Source organism: Leptodactylus fuscus, chromosome 10, assembly GCF_031893055.1.
Source record: "Leptodactylus fuscus isolate aLepFus1 chromosome 10, aLepFus1.hap2, whole genome shotgun sequence".
In the NCBI taxonomy this organism is placed as follows: Eukaryota; Metazoa; Chordata; class Amphibia; order Anura; family Leptodactylidae; genus Leptodactylus; species Leptodactylus fuscus.
Genome location: NC_134274.1, coordinates 22841637 through 22859936, shown reverse-complemented (window position 1 = coordinate 22859936; position 18300 = coordinate 22841637). Strand labels below are relative to the sequence as shown.

The following is an 18300-nucleotide window of genomic DNA, read 5'->3' as shown; positions in this document are numbered from 1 at the left end:
TGCTATAAATGACAAATCATTTGCTCCCTCTAATTAATCCTTTGTAAGACCTAATTACCATAATTACATCACATGAGAATTAAGTAGTATTAACCCCGTTTAATCATCTGAAGACATTAGGAGGGCAATAATTGAAATTTCAAGTGTCCAGCGATGTATCAGAGTTTTATATGAAAAACTGGCATTGTATATGAAACCGTTCTCTTACCTTGTTCTCATATATGGCTGTATATAATGATCCCGCTGAATGTCCCGTGTCCTAGTGAGGATATTACTGCACAGCCAGAGATTACCAGCAGCTAAAATATGGAATAGGAGGTGTTCTTAAAATGTAAGACCACCCATAACTATGCGGAATTAGGAGACTGCTAATTTCTTGCAATCTAAATAAGGTTTTCCTTAAGATTTAGGAAATTGGATACTGGAGACCTATTGACAGGAAAGGTCTTCAGAATCAGATTGGTCGGCATACAATACCTGGATCCCGCACCAATCAGCTAAAATCGGCATGCAAGGTATAAGGCTAGAAGCTGCTCTGCCCCTATTGTGTTGGACTCTGATAAATCTGATATTGATAACCTAATATGTGGATAATTTTCCCTTTTAAAGATTTTTATTTTCAGATTGTATATACATACACTGTCTGAGTAATGCCAATCTGTACTGTAATTGAATAATACCACCATACAGACTAAATAATACCACCATGCAGTGAGTGAATAATACCCCTATATACAGTAATGGAATAATAACACCATGAAGACTGAATAATGCCCCCATACACTGCGTGAATAATACCACTATATACAGTAATGGAATAATACCACCATACAGTGACTGAATAATGCCACCTTACAGACTAAATAATACCACCATACAGTGACTGAATAATACCACTGTATACAGTAACAGAATAATACCACCATGAAGACTGAATAATGCCTCCATACACTGCCTGAATAATGTCACTCTGTACCACAAATGAATAATGGCACCATACACTGCCTGAATAATGCAACCATACAGACTAAATAATACCACCATGCAGACTGAATAATACCACTCCATATAGTAATTGAACAATACCACCATTTATTATTTAGCTTCCTTATATAGCACCATCATATTCCGCAACACGTTACAGACATTTTCACCATTCATGTATCCACAAATAGCTCCATACAGGGTCCCTATAACACCGCTATACAGTGACTATGTAATACCGCCATATCTTACATGAGATCTAATAGAATGAAGGAGCCGCTAGTGTTTTTGAGCCCCCCTACTAGTATATCCTTTGTGCATCTGCGCTTGTTCTTGGTACCAAGAATCCATCACTATCTCACTGAATCGGACACTTTTTTGGCATTGGGCTGGATATTCAGGGGCTATGTGATCTATACTGACCCCATTGGATATTTATAATTGTTACCATCTCTGATATGCATATATATATACTGCACTGTAATATACGGCACCGCTACATCTGACATCTAACTCTGCTACATCTTAGTACTCTCAGACCCGCGTCACTATGTTATGCAATGCAGGGAGAATACATTTCATTTTCACATGATACAATCTACTTCACATGATGGCAGGCAGCAGCTGGCCCCAGCCAGCTCTATGTGAGCCAGTTATTCTTAGTCGGCCAGCCCATGTGTATTCCCCTCCACTCCCCCTGTGGTTTCCACTGACAGCAGAAGCTGCCGAGCCAGTCACAGGCCGCCCTTGTGTTTATCTGTGCGGTATTATATATGCATTGGCTGTCAGCGCTGTAGGGAGGCCTGACAAGCTTGGTTGTCCTCCCCTCCCTTGTACAGTACAAGTATATGATGTCATTGAGAGGTCATTGCTATCACTGGATACTGTATAGCATTTGACTTCTGAGCAAGGACGTAGACAAGCGTAAGTCTATATACCATTCTCTGCAGCTAAGGGTTTTGCTACCTGCTCTAGCTTTTACTATGTGGCAGTAATATTTCCATACGCTTTACTGGTGGTTAGAGGGGACGTTGTATCTGTATAGATGGTACTGAAAGGGTTACAGTGTAGAGGGTCTAGAAACAATGGGGCGAGCGAGGGACTGCACCAAGTAATTGTGTTATTTTTGGTAAACCAGCTCTGATCCAGTCTGTCCTGGAGTGCGGTAATTCCTGGGATTGTTCTCGACAAGGGGATTAAGGCGGACAGTTATCTGCTGTAAAGTGTTCACAATGAGTGTAACCATCTGTGTGTATAGGTGTGACTGTACCACGGTATGCTATCTATCTATCCAACTATCCAACTATCTATCTATCTATCTATCTATCTATCTATCTATCTATCCATCTATCATCCATCCATGTCCTATCTATCTATCTATCTATCTATCTATCTATCTATCTATCTATCTATCTATCTATCTATCTATCTATCTATCTATCTATCCATCCAACTATCTATCTATCTATCTATCTATCTATCTATCTATCTATCTATCCAACCAATCGTTTATCTATCTATCTAGTCCCTATAGGTAAAAGTAAAAAATAAATCCCTGTATTTCTCTATAGACAAAGCTTGAAAAAGGCTCAAATGTCTGAGCCAAAATGTGGCATTAAGAGTAAATAAAGTACCGCATATTTGTCTACAACATCATTTGAAGTGCTGCCAAATTTTTTTACTTCTATCTATCCATCTATTGCATTTCTATCTTTATCATATCTACCTATCAAATTATCTACTCTATCCGTTGCATTGCATCAATTTCTCTAACATCTACTATCATCACGTATCTATGATATAATATCTATCTAGCTATTGAATATCTATCTATCTATCTATCTATCTCCTATCTATCTATCTATCTATCTATCTATCTCCTATCTATCTATCTATCTATCTATCTATCTATCTATCTATCTATCTATCTATCTATCTCCTATTATCTATCTATCTATCTATCTATCTATCTATCTATCTATCTATCTATCTCCTATCTATCTATCTATCTATCTATCTATCTATCTCCTATCTATCTATCTATCATCTATCTATCTATCTATCTCCTATCTATCATCTATCTATCTAATCAAGAGCCGCCTTCCCATCACACTACCACTGCTATATGAAACCCAATACACCCCGCATTCCCTGCAGAACATCATGTGCTCTCATTTTCAGGTGACATGTTATTTTAGGTACAATTCATGGATGGTATAGTCATTACAAACAGGCTTACGCTTTTAGGGCCAAAGAGCAGGGTCATTTTCTTCTTGATAGCAGGTTTAGGCCAAGTAGGGCCTGGTTAGGGGAGATTTAGTGTAACATAGATCTGGCATAGGATAAGATGGAAATTTTCCTGTTTAGGGCGTGTTTAGATTTGTCCAACGTTCCTCAGAGCTTATCTATGGTATCACAAGCATCCATGCATTTGAGGTGGTGCCTAGGGAGCCATATTGTATTTGAGCCATACTGTATTCTTTGTGCATGTTATTGTTTAGGTACTGTAGCACTGTATTCTATTGGGCTTTGCAAATCAGTATCATTTTAAAACCTTTTCCTATTGCAAACTATGCCTAAGATAGATGCACAGTATATACCTAGTATGTGTGCATCGCATCACTAATATATATCTATGTATACAGCATAGTATAGCATATTGTCTGTAGTTGGATCTTTCTCCATTGCACTAGCTCTCTGGCAGTTTGGGTGGGGTCTTGGCACTGCTGCTGTGTCAAATATTCTGAGCAAAAAAACAAGTTCTCCATGAGCTCTCCATGATATAATATGCTCAGGAACTTCATGTTCCCGGCAAGATTCTCTCTGAAGTCCTCTTAAAGATACAATTCCCATACTATACCGTATTCTGCCCCATATGCTTAGTATTCCAGAATACAATGTTACTTTTATCTCCAGCAACATAGAAACATTATTGTCTTCCCGCCTTTGATGTCTTATATATACGACAAAGAAAGAAGTTTCCAATAATGGTCGACTAGGTAACGCCTCCATATATAAGGCGAGCGCTTCGATACGTTTCTCTGGTCAAATACATTGTCATGGAACTAATTCCCTTACAGGAAACGTAGGACTGGCTTTGTAAAGTAGAAAGGGAAGGAAAGGGTTAAAGTACAGCGCCTCCCAGTGAATTGACTTTATTTGGCGGTTAACTCTCGAAAACGGAAAGTTTGAGTGTAAAGTGTCTGGGCATTGTCCCAAAGGGCTGGGGTTGGCACAAGAATGCGCTCTGGAAAAAATGATGAATTTAGCTTTCTGTAGGAGGCTCGTAGAGTCTGGGCTGGGGGAGGAAAATTTCTGGGATTTTAATATTGGGGGCCTATTCTTGGGATAGGTATCAGAATTAGATTATGGGGGTCCATTCTGGGCACCCTGGCTGATCAGCTGTGTGGAGTTCTGGTGAGTGCTGCAGTGCTCCATAGTTTACATGTAGCACATATAGTAGCATAGGGCTATGGTGGAGCTCCAACTCTGTACACACAACATGCCACGTACATCATAGTGGCTGTAATGGGTATTGCAGAGTGCCATTCACTTGCGTGAAATAATGCTGTAATACCCTGTGCATCTGCTACTAAATCAGTGTAGCGGTGCAGGAGTCGGACCCCAACTAGTTAGGCGATCTATATTAAAGGGGTTATCAGGTTAAATAAGCTCAATACACTGGATAAGATAACTTACTCACATAAATGTCCCCACACTTAGTTTGGAGAGTACCATGGGGTGCTGGAAGTCTCTGCACTCAGCGTCTTCTGCTGTTGCCCCGACTCTGTGTTATGTCCTCAGCTCAGCTGCACTCCTGCGTCTTGTACATGGAGTAGAGTGAGGCTGGTCACATGACTGACAGATAGAGAACCAGCAGAACAGGCAGAGGAACGAAACGTCTGGCCTCCTGCTGCACTCTGCAAATCTAATATAGGGCACCGTGCTACCCATCTATATTTTAGTAAGTTTATCCAATACAGGGAATGAACTGATAAGCAACATGGGTGCCCTGTGCTGGTTCCAATCACCTGACCCCTATGTTGGTACCAGCCTGGAACCCCCAAATACAGCATCCAACCCCCCTGGAGGAAGTAGGTAAAAGAAGACTCCCTGGAGAACCACTTTACTCTCATCTAAAGTCATGAGAATTCGCTTTATAGACAGGCGATAATGGTAGGTGGTGCACAGGCTGCAGATACGGTATATTTGTACGCTCAGGAAAAGAGTAGTTGAGCCTTGGTACAAACTTCCAGCAGACGTAGTTGGAAAACTTCAGTAGGTGAATGTCTGGGCTAAACACACGTCTATCTGAAGATAAAATGGTAATAACATAAGGGCAGACTAGATGGACCTTGTGGTCTTTTTTCTGCGCCAGCTGGACCTGCCATTTACCTGGTGCCGATGATGGCCCTGTCCTAGTTCTTCCAGTCCCAGTAGCCGGGGAATTTGCAGTCATTTCCCAGATCTAGATTATAGATTTTCATCTTCATTTATTTTTGGAAACAATTGATTGAATGACGCAGGCCCGGATGGGAGGCAAAGCTGCTTTTCCCTCTTCTGCAGTCAGTTTAGTGATAATCCAGCATTGAATCTTTGCAGTATTGGATTTACTTGTAGCTTATAGTCACACAATTCTGAAATGTTGCATAGACAGAGGCAGCACGCTAGGATACTTGATCTATTGTCTGTATAATTTGTCTGTGACCTCTACGTATACCTTTTTATTGCTAATATAAATGCTGTTTGCCCGTGGAGCTTTAGACTAAGATCACGCTTGGCTGATATGTCACTCAAATGGTTTTCATCTTGAAAACTGTGTTTTATATGGTGCCGATATGAAACACTTCTGTACTGCACCCCACATTATAATGAAAAATTCACACGCAACCAGGAATGAGTTCTCCACTGCAGTTTTCAGTAGGAAGAGCATCTCTAGAGTCTACTTCTGTATTGTTAACTATGAAATGTAAAATCGAGCCTGTAACTAAATATTATCACTAATCCATTGGACTATTCATGAGCCTTTTTGTATATTTGCAGACAATGCCTGAAGATCTTCCATTTAACATAAACATCAAGGAACCTCGATGGGATCAGAGCACCTTCGAAGGGCGAGCCAGACATTTCTTTATGGTGACAGATCCTCGCAATATTCTGCTTGGACCTAAAGTGCTCGATGAAGCTAAGACCATTATAGTGAATTACAGGTAAACTACACCTAATGGCATCCATTGCACAAAAAATAGTGTTGAGTCCATTGAGATGGACAAATTTGTTTCTAAGGCTAGGACTCAGCTCCTCCTGATCCATAGTGAGGGCATCAGTGACAATGTCCGATGCATTGATCATAACTATACCACTTGTGCAAGTAAGGAACTCCTGCAAACATAACCAGTTCGGAGTAGATAGGACCGGAGTTGAGAAACCCTGTTATTAAATATAGTTTTATTTCTTTGACCTTCGGTGATGACTCCTTCCACCAGTTACAACAAGTTATGCTTCTAAGCTGAGAAAACACTAAACTTCTCAAAAAGAAAACTACATGTGCCCTGTATAACATCTAGGACACCCACTCAGAGATCCAAGTAAGACATATCCATCACAGGTACTGTTCAGGGTACATAGAACCTATAACCCAACTTTCCACAGCTTCCAGGAACAGCGATGACTCTATCCCAACACTCCATAATGGACACGCCACAGATTGGAGAATCTACAACATGAGCCGAAATCTATGCAGATTTTTCCCACCACATGTATTTAGTAGTTTAATAATCCCATGAATAAGTATTACACTGTAAACTTTAGTAAGGACTGCAGAGATCAAATTTACCAAAATTTTCTAATATAAACTTCTGTTATCTATTTGTCTTGTTATCACAGAAATGGAGTTCGACAACCAGGACTTACTGAAGACCAGCTATGGAAAGCAAAATACATCTACGATTCTGCATTCCACCCGGACACGGGAGAGAAGATGGTCTTGATAGGACGGATGTCGGCACAGGTGCCCATGAACATGACAATCACAGGCTGCATGCTGACATTTTACAGGCATGTCTCCATCCATCTATCAATGTGTTGTCATCTCCGGGTGGGGAAGTGGTCTTCTTTTGACAAAAAACAAACCCATTTCTATCATAGAAGTAGATAATAAATGATCAAACGTTAGTTTTCCAAGACAATACGATAAAGGGGAATACATTTGATGAAGATACGATGAAGGTTCTTCAGGACAGAATTTGTAAAGAATTCGTAAATTTGCAAAGAAAACAAATCAAAGACAATATATAATTACAGTGTAACTAAATTATTGAATAACTTTTTATTTTCTAGCTTTGTTTCATTAACACATATAGTTACATAGTAGATGAGATTGGATGCAGACATCAGTCCATCAAGTCCAACCTATAACCCTACAGTCCCCTACTGTGTTGATCCTGAGGAAGGCAAAAAAAACCCCATGAGGCTCATGCCAATTGCCCCATTTCAGGAGAAAAAATTCCTTCCCAACTCCAATCTGGCAGTCAGTATTAAAACCCTGGATCAACGTGTCCTTAAATTCTAGAATCAATGACCTGTAATACATTTTGTAATACACGTTATGAACAGGTTTTGGCTCCTTTCTGTGAAATCCTGCATTTCTTTATTCTTCTCCTCGCTTCTCTATTGAGAACCATACCTATTTCTTACTGTGTAAGGTGTATGGGCTTGTGTATAATGCAGAGAAAATATAGGTTGGGGGAAAGTCACTTCAATTCTCAGGCATTATAAAACATAGAAACTTGCTTCTGGTGTTGTATGAAAGAAGAGATTCTCACTCCCGTATAACACTGAGGTTATTTCCAGAGATATCAGTTGCAAACACAGTTGGATTCAGATATTTATATATGTAGCTGCTCTCAATCCCAACTGCTTTTAGCCAACGATATCTCCGTAAATAACACAGATAGAACTGTAATCTTACTGTCATATGAGAGATGAGAATCTGCTCTTTTATAAAGCAAAAGATATAACTGCTTGAAGTGACCCTTCCCCACCTTCATTTTCTGTTCTTTACACACACACACACAAGCCTGTATACCGCACACAGCGAGAAACAGGTACAGCTCTTAATAAAGAAGCAAGGGGAAGAGTAAGGAAGTGCAGGATTTCACAGAAAGGAGTCAAAATTTGTTAATAAAGTATATAATAAGTTATATTAATTACAAAAATGCTGCAAGAAAATCAAAAGTTGTTTGATAGCTTAGTTACACTTTAAGCCAATATAATTAAAGGACCTGTAACAATTAGGTTAAATTAGTGGAACAAATTGGACATTTGATGACCAAAATCTATAAATGTATCCCTACAAATCTAATAGTTACAATGCAGATAATAGTAATAATATAAGGTCATTTATTGTGGGACAGAAATAACAAGTAAGGACAAGTAATAACCAGCAATATAGAGTGAAAATAAGTTGCAAGTTCCAGATGTCGGGTTTAAGAATTGACACTGAAATATCTGTCATTTATACAGGTTTTATATGGAATCCCATGTGTACTATTTTATAAAAGAGTTGTCAGGTTTGGACTGGACCCTCGGAGGTTGTCAGATGATAATGGGCCAAAGAAGTCCATCTGGGGTCACAGATTTCTGAAGCCGGCAGTCAGTGGTCATTTGCAGCTGGGCTTTATGAAGTATGAGATTTAGATCTTAGTTGCTGGCCCTTCTGCTTGCATATTGTCTAAATGGAGGGAAAAGGAGAAATCTTGAGCAGGAAATCACTTCTGAGTCATTAAGGGTTTCTATAGATACTGCCCAAATACAGAAGTTCTTGGCTTGCACTGAAATACCCGTTCAGCATGTTTTACATTCTTTCTATGAATCAGCCTTAGGAAATCTAATGAAATGTAGAAGAAAAAAAATTCTGATATTTAATATAATATATCACATAAGCCAAGTATTAGATCTGTGGCATGTGACCAGTAAAATAAATAGAGGAGGGTCATAACCATAGCAAAATGAGTTTCCATTAAAAAGCCACGTTTTACCAGGGTCTACTGTTTGTTTCCACTCCCATGCTTTATTCATGACCCCCTAATGGCAGATGTCTGATCTGATGTGTATGGGGGTGTCCTGACTATCCCTAATGGCAGATGTCTGATCTGATGTGTATGGGGGTGTCCTGATGACCCCTTGGGTCAGATGTCTGATCTGATGTGTATGGGGGTGTCCTGATGACCCCCTGATGGCAGATGTCTGATCTGATGTGTATGGGGGTGTCCTGCTGACCCCCTAATGGCAGATGTCTGATCTGATGTGTATGGGGGTGTCCTGCTGACCCCCTGATGGCAGATGTCTGATCTGATGTGTATGGGGGTGTCCTGACTATCCCTGATGGCAGTTATATGATCTGATGTATATGTGGCTGTTCCAAATACCCTTTATGGCATATTTCTGGTCTGATGTTTATGGGGGTGATGGCAGATATCTTATATATGGGTCTATTCTCATCCCCATTGACAACGATAGATATCAGGGGATGCAAGTATTGGGCAGATGGATTTCAATATGCCCAATTATTTTCTTTTCAAGTAAGTTAAAAAATCCTAGGGTACATGTAGGAAGAGGTCAGGGGGGATAGCTGTCATCTGAACAAGCATTTATCCATCAGTTGTCTCATGTGTATGGTCAGCCTCAGGCTTTAACCAGGACAACAGAACAATTGAAACACTTCATCTTTTACCATTTTTTAATTCAATTCTAGAATGATCAAAATAACTAGTTTTCTTCCCTCTTGTCTAGAACGACCCCCGCTGTTGTATTTTGGCAGTGGATCAATCAGTCTTTTAACGCCATTGTTAACTACACCAATAGAAGTGGAGACGCTCCGATCACCAACAGGTAAAACTTCTGTATTGCTAATATCATACATCTTACTGACTGTGCTGTTCATCTGTGCAATAAAAACTGAAAATACTGTAGAATTTTACAACTTATTAAAGTTTACTTTGCATCCTAAAAACTCTTTATACAGAGCTGGACTATTCGGGGACCTAATTTTGCTATAAAAAGACACCAAAAATAATCTTAAAAATGGGTCAACAGAAACCTCTCCAAATGTAATTTTTCCATTTCTTTCTAACACATAATTATGTCATATTACTCCTTTTTTGCAGTCAGTTGGCTACAGCCTATGTTAGTGCTACTACAGGAGCTGTTGTCACTGCTTTAGGGCTCAAGTCGTTGACTCAGGTAAATATGATATATAATATACCTATTTTGTGATGCATGCCATTGTACCTCCTGCTAATGCCACTTCCATCTATTTTTTTTATCCTACTGTGCTAATGTTTTAGGCATGAATCCAAAGTAAGAATTCTTTCAAATATAGATGTGATAATAGTTTATTTTGTCAATTAAAAAAAATGGAGTGAATGAGAAATCTAAATCCCATCAATATTTGCTGTGAATGCTCTTTGGAGGAGGAGTCCTGGAAGTGATGATCCGGCCCCCGCAGAACCCTGATCTCAGCATCGCCCAGTCTGTCTGGGATGACATGAAGAGAGAGACAGATTGGACCAGGCAACATCCACAGAAAATCTGTGCTTAGTTATCCAGGGTGGTGGGAACAACCTCCCTGCAAAGTTCCTTCCAAAACTGCCTGCAAGTACCGAGAAAAAACGATGAAAGACAAAGGGCAAATAATCTATTAATACTTGACAGCATTCTTACTTTGCAGCATGTTTTCCATATAAAGAACTAAATAGTAACTAGTATCAATATATCATTAAGGTTTTAAATGCTTTAAGTTTTTTGTACGTTATAGTCTTATGTGGCATGCTGCTTCTTTGTATTACTAAGAGTTGTCCCCCATTGAGTATTCCTTTGTATTTCAGCGTCTTCCCTCATTAATCGGGCGCTTTGTGCCTTTCGCTGCTGTAGCTGCAGCCAACTGCATCAACATCCCCCTTATGAGACAAAGGTAAGTCTGGTTCTTTAGTGTTATGTATATTGGAATATTTGCTTTTTGACAAGTTGTAACATAGATGGAGGTGGATCCACTGGACCCAGTGTGAAGAATCAGTAGGCGGAATTACATTTAAACAAGGCGGAGATCTGGACACAGGCTGAGACATGTACAAAGGCAGCAAAAGTCAAACCAGGCTGGAGTAGATAGGACACAATATCATTACTTTGCACATTACTTGTACAGTGTCTTGACCTGGAATACATATTGTAGGTGGAACAGTTCATTGGTTGATGTTTAGGGCAACGCGTTACTGTCCCTTTAAGTATAGAAAAAAACATTCATATGTGTCCATAGAGCAGCAGTTGGCCATACAGTGCAACCACATGCTCAAGAAGTAGATGCAGGGAGATGTTCCCACCATTTAAGTTCCCATTGTTGATCACCACAAGTACCCCATCTCTTAATGGGTACAATTAGTGATTAGTTGGGGGGTCCTTTAGTTTGTGGGTCCCACGGCAGTGCTCTCTTAGTAGTTACCCCATGGATTAATGGATTACTATATAAGGTTATAATATAGCAGAGTACTTTGTATAAGAGACCATATAACAGAGTAGATCTCCTCGTTCTTCATCCTCAAGTTTGCATTTATTGACATTGTAAACATTTTTCCTATAATATAACTACATCTGATGTATTATACAGAGAACTGAAGTTTGGGATCCCCATCACAGATGAAAATGGGAACAGACTGGGAGAGTCTACAAAAGCTGCTCAGCAAGCCATTGCCCAAGTGGTGGTATCTCGGATTGGCATGGCCGCACCTGCTATGGGTAAGATTAAACCTCCTTACTGTAGAAGAGCAGCGCCTTGTTTATTGTGCCCCTGCTGAGGTCTTAATGGCTGCTTATACTGGGAGGTATTTAGTGAACTTTCCAGAAGATTTTTTGCTTTTGTTTGAGTTCAGTGATAGGTGTTTGGCATTTCATGGGATATTAAACTATACGTAGTGGAGCCTTTACAACTTGTACATGTCTGTGCATACTAAGGTCTATTAAATAAGAAATAATCTGCTGTAAAGGTCATGTAATGCCAAGTGGCGTGCTGGTGTGCTTTGTACAATTCTTCTTAGCTTTGACTTTCCCTTTTTTTAAGGGCGAACTTTCAAATAAAAGATTTCTGCAAAGATAAAAAAATAAATAAGAAGGTTAAATCAATATTTGGTGTGACCTTTAACCTTTCCCTTCCATCGGTTGTTCTTGGTACTTGAAGACAGTTTCTGAAGGAACTCGGCAGGGAGGTTGTTCCCGCCATCTTGGAAAACTAAGCACAGATCTTCTGTAGATGTAGACCTGCTCCAATACTCATAGATCTCAACTCAACTCAACTCCCAATACTCATAGATCTTCATAAAGGTCCATACAAATTGTAGCACCAGTGGCTGGTACTGAAGCTGTCTGTAGTTCAGTCCTATCCAAGTGAATGGGACCAAGCTGCAGTACCGGGCACGGTCATTACAAAAGGAGCGTTATTCCTTCAGTCAGAGTAGGGGTGCAGGCACTTGGCCTCCCTTAAATATAATATTGATGGTCTATCTTGGAAACTCTCTTTAAAGGAACAATCCAGGTAGTCCATTTTTCTAGGATGCTACAAGTTGCACTATTATATCAAATGTTATTTTTTGATTTTGCAGCAATCCCTCCAGTTATAATGAACATATTAGAGAAGAGAGCGTTTCTTAAGGTACGGTACTAAAACATACAAAACATTACATCTGTATTTCTGGAAACATCTCTGTAAATCCTAAGCGCTCCTTCTCCATGGAAAGTTGCTCCTTCACCAAGATAAATTTCCTTTTACTGACATTGCACATGTAGTCAAGTGCAGTCAATGTCGTGATGTACTAAACACTCGCACAATCTTTGGTGGTCAAATTCAGAACTGACTGACTGGTACGGACAGAAGGACAAGTTGATTATTAAGTTTATTCGGCACATTGTTCCCTATATAGGGAGACCTCTGAATTACTCTGTATGTAGAATGTACCCTGCTGGCCCTAAATGACTATTGTATTTCTTGTATTCCTACAATAGCGCTACCCTTGGATGAATGCACCACTACAAGTTGGCTTGGTTGGGTTTTGGTAAGATAAAATATTTCATTATGTTTATCTTGCAGCTATTAATATCCAATACAAATTCATTGGCTGTACTCTTAAAGGGAGTCGGTATCTGACAACTGAGACCAGTAACACACTGCAAGGCAACAAGACCAGTGGGGACTGACATAGTAGCAACGGGGGATAAAACCGGTGACTATAGGTTTCTATTCATTTTAACTCATTGCTAGCACAATGACAATTTTTTTGTACATACTTTAAAGGGGTTGTCTGGTTGGACAAATCCATTTTCCTATATCTTACTAAGGAACACGGACAAAGAGTATTTCTCATTCTGGAGGGCCTGACACATCAGTGCCAGAGCCTTAGACTCTAAAAAAATTCATTTCAAAGGGCAGCGTGTAATGCTTCAAAAACACAGAGGTGGCGCTACCAGGAATCTGAAGAATTGCTGTTGGGATTGCCGTGGTCGGGAAAGGAACTTTGTACATGAAACACCTTTAAAGATAAAATATCCTCATGGTCCACCCTAAGTGATACCGTTCATATGGCTCTGGATAGGTTGTTAGTAGTATTTAGCATACATGAAATTACTAAATCAGACATCAGTGGTGTACCAAGTGGGCTTGGGTGCAAACTTTTGTGGCCCATATGACCACTGAGGCCTAATCACAGGCCTCAGTCACATGACTGAAGACACCGGAGAGGATGCTGAGCCCAGGAGAGGTGAGTATATCTATTTATTATTTTAATTCACCTCCCCTGGGCTAGTATCTATTGAAAAGGGGCCCAGACATGCTGGGCCCTTTTTCATTTACAATATGTATAGCGGCCGAGGAACTAGGCTTTCCCCGACCACTGTCATAGTGGTACCGAGCCCTGGCCATCTCTAGCTGACTGCGGGCCCAGTCACACTCCCTACGACCACGATCGTTCCGCCCCCCTGTCTGACATGATTATAGATTCATTAGCTATTTAAAGACTGTATACAGCTGCATTTTATTATACTGGAACCGCCAATATATAGTAAAACGTAAACCTTGTGTACTTTTCTTATTTTAGCCTGGTGTTTGCAACTCCTCTATGCTGTGCACTATTCCCGCAAAAGAGGTAAGAGAGAAAGTGGAAAACCAAAGTTATTGGCATGCATTTTATTTCCAGTATTATTATAGTATTACACAAATCTCAGATCTATCTATCTATCTATCTATCTATCTATCTATCTATCTATCTATCTATCTATCTATCTCCTATCTATCTATCTATCTATCTATCTATCTATCTCCTATCTATCTATCTATCTATCTATCTATCTCCTATCATCTATCTATCTATCTATCTATCTCTTATCTATCTATCTATCTATCTATCTATCTCCTATCATCTATCTATCTCTTATCTATCTCCTATCTATCTATCTATCTATCTATCTATCTATCTATCTATCTATCTATCTCCTATCATCTATCTATCTATCTATCTATCTATCTCTTATCTATCTATCTATCTATCTATCTATCTCCTATCATCTATCTATCTCTTATCTATCTCCTATCTATCTATCTATCTATCTATCTATCTATCTATCTATCTATCTATCTATCTCCTATCATCTATCTATCTCTTATCTATCTATCTATCTATCTATCTATCTCCTATCTATCTATCTATCTATCTATCTATCTATCTATCTCCTATCTATCTATCTATCTATCTATCTATCTATCTATCTATCTATCTATCTCCTATCATCTATCTATCTATCTCTTATCTATCTCCTATCTATCTATCTATCTATCTATCTATCTATCTATCTATCTCCTATCTATCTATCTATCTATCTATCTATCTATCTATCTATCTATCTATCGTAGCTATCACCCAGATGTCTTCCTTCTTTTCTTTCTTTTTCCCTTCCTGCTTTCCTTCCTCTTTCCTTTTCTTATTTTTGCTTCTTATCCCAGAAACTGTTCTAATTCTAGAAAAGTGTAACTTCTGTGTTATTAACCCTTTAGCTCTATGAAAGTATCCAGTTTGGAGCCGGAGGTCCGCGATCACATCCTTACAAAGAGCCCTGGTACAGAGATTGTATATTTTAACAAAGGACTGTAGACTGAGCAGACCGTGTATGGACATTGTGTTTCTACAACTCTCTCTACAAGCTGCTATACACAATGTATTCCTCCTTGAGGGTATATCCCCAGACTTCTCAGGTATAACCAGACACAGTGTAATGTATTTGAGGTTTGTGATTTGGTGTTTCCCTGGTGAGGTAAAGACATTCCAGTTAATAGTGATATTGCCCAGGAATAGGTTATACTAGGGTTTGTGAAGGAAGAACTGAGAACATATGATGTTCATTGAACAGACCAGAAGATATTTTGATATTATTAGTTATAAAGTTTTCTTTATTGTAGAAATTTTTGTTCGGTCAATTAAATTTTTCAGAGGACAACCTGATCAAAAAGTATTAAAATGTCATCTTATCGATCTTCTCACCTTATCGACCCCCCATCACTCATGTTCTGTTCCCTCAATGGTCCCTCTCCAAATACAGGAAATTACCAATCAGCCAATCACTGGTGACCTGCCTGGGCGATCACTTCCTGTGTGTCGGGAGGTACCAAAAAGTACAGACTAGCAGGGGACCAGGATGGGATTATAGAGTGATGGAACAAGAGTGGGGGGGATTGGTAAGGTTGGGTATGACTTATATTAAAAAATGTAAAAAGCAGGACATCTATAAAGATGAATCATGACCCCTTCAGAATAACACAAAAACATAACGGCTTCCTATAATGTATATGTGCTTGATATATTATTTAGCATTCTCGTCCATATCATGATTATATTGTTCTTATGTATATTGTTCTTATGTATATTGTTCTTAGGCCTTTATAAGCCTTTTTTTGGGTCAGACATGGAAATTCCCAATGTTAAAAGGGGAGCATAGTTCTGACATATCATATTTACATACATCATGCACTTACATGATGACATCATCAGACCCTCATTGACTTCCAAGGGGTTGCCGGTGTCTACAAATCGAAACAATACCTTTGGTGCTAAGATTTCTAACACATTGCTGCGTGTGAGAGTCATGGGAATGGATAGTATTTGGTGTAGGATTGTGGCCAAACAGACTAAATTATTGAGGTCTCATACTTTAGTAATCTATAAAAGTATGTGCCCCCTTTCATATAAACTCTGCTTTGATCACTGAACACATAGGCTAAACCATCAGTAAGGATCTATAGACAGTGTGTCAAAGTTATTTGTGACTTGACCCAAAAACAGAAACCCAGAATGGAAGTGATCTAATTTATCAGTGTCTTCACATTAGTGTATCCATTAGTAGACCCACTTTGGCTGGCCAGGGCATACCTCCCATAGAAGGAGACCATTCAAATGCTATGGGGCTCTTAGGCGCCTGAGAAAAAAGGAAACGTCATTGCCGGATAGAATTTGGAACTGATTTTATGGCTTAATTCCTCCGTGTGAACGTCACCTTCAAGAAAGGAGGTCCATTCTTGGTAAGTCCAAGCAGTGAAGAACTCAACTCTTCAGAGGAACCAAATTTTGTTGGTGGTGTAACTTGAACCTGGATCCACCTAATCATCCTCTGGCCTTATCTGTACCATTTTATGGCAAATATACAATTATAAGGGTTTTATAAGGAGTTGGGTCCATCCATGTCAATTTGTATGAAGACTAGATCCACCTCCAGAAGATCAACCCTCTGACAAGACCAACCATGTATCCATACTAGAATTCCTCTGGCAATGTATAAGTTTTATCATATTCTGTATTATACTAAAGCACATTTTAACACAATTTTAGACTTCTCGAAGAGGTTTCACTGTTTTTGGATTACAATGGGTCTCCTATGGTCACTTGCTGTCATCATGTACCATACTCATTAGATTCCTATTGATTTTACCAAGAATATTATTGTGCCTATGACCAGGCCAAACAACCTTTACAATATGCAATATTAGAAGCCTTGGCATATCAACCTCTTGTGAATAGATGATAGAGTTCTCGTGATATATTCTGCCTTATAAGGACCCGTGACCGATGGACAATTCTACCAGGCAATCGTATTTATACTAGAGAGTAAACGCCTATACAACAGCTCTATGCAGTCAGTGTGTAGTCCTACACCTAGTTAGTATGTCAAAAAGTAAATGTTGTAAGCAATTGTGGATGGCAAATGCCTTGAAATAAAGCCTACAAAAAGTTGTGATACCTTGTGGCGTCTTCAATGAAAAATATGGTTATATGAAATAAATGTGTATTATTTACATCATGTTTTCTGGAGTGGTTATTCTTATCATATATAGTAGAAATGTTGAAGTTCTGCTCACACTAGGATAATGGCTTCTGTTATTACTAGAGCTATAGCAGTTCTGACGTATCCCATATCTAACAGATCCCAATGGATCATGGAGCAATCCATTCATTCCACTAGAGACCATACACTGTATATATATATATATATATATATATATATATATATATATTAAAAAGGACCTCTTGTTAGGATCCAAATCTTGTGCCAGAATAAAGAGCAGCCCCAATGCGAATCTATTGCTCTGGGGGACCTTTCTTATCCAGCATTACACAGACAGCTCATGAATATGAATGGTCGCCTTGCAATGCTTCGTTTATCCTCTGGTGGCACTGCAGGGAATTTGTAAACATCTTACTTCAGCTTTCCTCATTGCTGATTGCTGAAGGTCTCAGCAGGTGGACACTATGAAATCTGTTTATTGTCAAGGGATCCTTCAAGTAAAGATTGGTCAAATTGTAGAAGATAAAAACAAGGTCCTGCCTATACCTCTAAATCGCTCTCTAAACATACCAGGCAGTATTTGTGTCACAAATGAACCAGGTCAAAGAAGACTCAACAGCCCTTGATATAAAGACTGCAGCGATCACTATAGGAGGCGACACTGGTATACTCATTGAGAAGGCAAGAATGGTTACAAACAGATGTAGCAGAATTAAGTAAGACTTTTCACCACCTCCACCAAACCCATCTCTTTGTATTTTTCAATTTTCTCCCCACTACTGCTTCCAGAGCAGTTGGAATTTTTTCTCTAGCCCTCACCGTTCCTGAGCAATTATTGTTGATAGTTTCAGCACAGTTATGATCATTACTGTCAGGTGGGCGGTCCTAGGCTGGAGCAGAAACCACCCACCTGACAGTACAGAGCATAAATATGCTGCAACTAAA

The 18300-nt window shown here is 39.3% G+C and overlaps 1 protein-coding gene across 2 annotated transcripts; it reads left to right on the top strand.

The window, feature by feature from the left end:
• Positions 1-1752: 1752 nt before the first annotated feature.
• Positions 1753-17370, top strand: SFXN3 (sideroflexin 3). Of its 2 annotated transcripts, none has more exons than XM_075258363.1 (11): positions 1753-1908; positions 6028-6194; positions 6871-7041; positions 9778-9876; positions 10152-10227; positions 10872-10957; positions 11648-11775; positions 12636-12685; positions 13036-13085; positions 14124-14171; positions 15077-17370. In XM_075258363.1, the coding sequence occupies exons 2-11, from the start codon at positions 6031-6033 to the stop codon at positions 15171-15173; spliced, it is 969 nt and encodes a 322-aa protein (XP_075114464.1). In that variant the 5' UTR covers positions 1753-1908; positions 6028-6030; the 3' UTR covers positions 15174-17370. The 2 variants fall into 2 exon arrangements, with proteins under 2 accessions (XP_075114464.1, XP_075114463.1); XM_075258362.1 differs by lacking the exon at positions 1753-1908 and adding an exon at positions 1935-2258.
• The last annotated feature ends 930 nt before the right edge of the window (positions 17371-18300 follow it).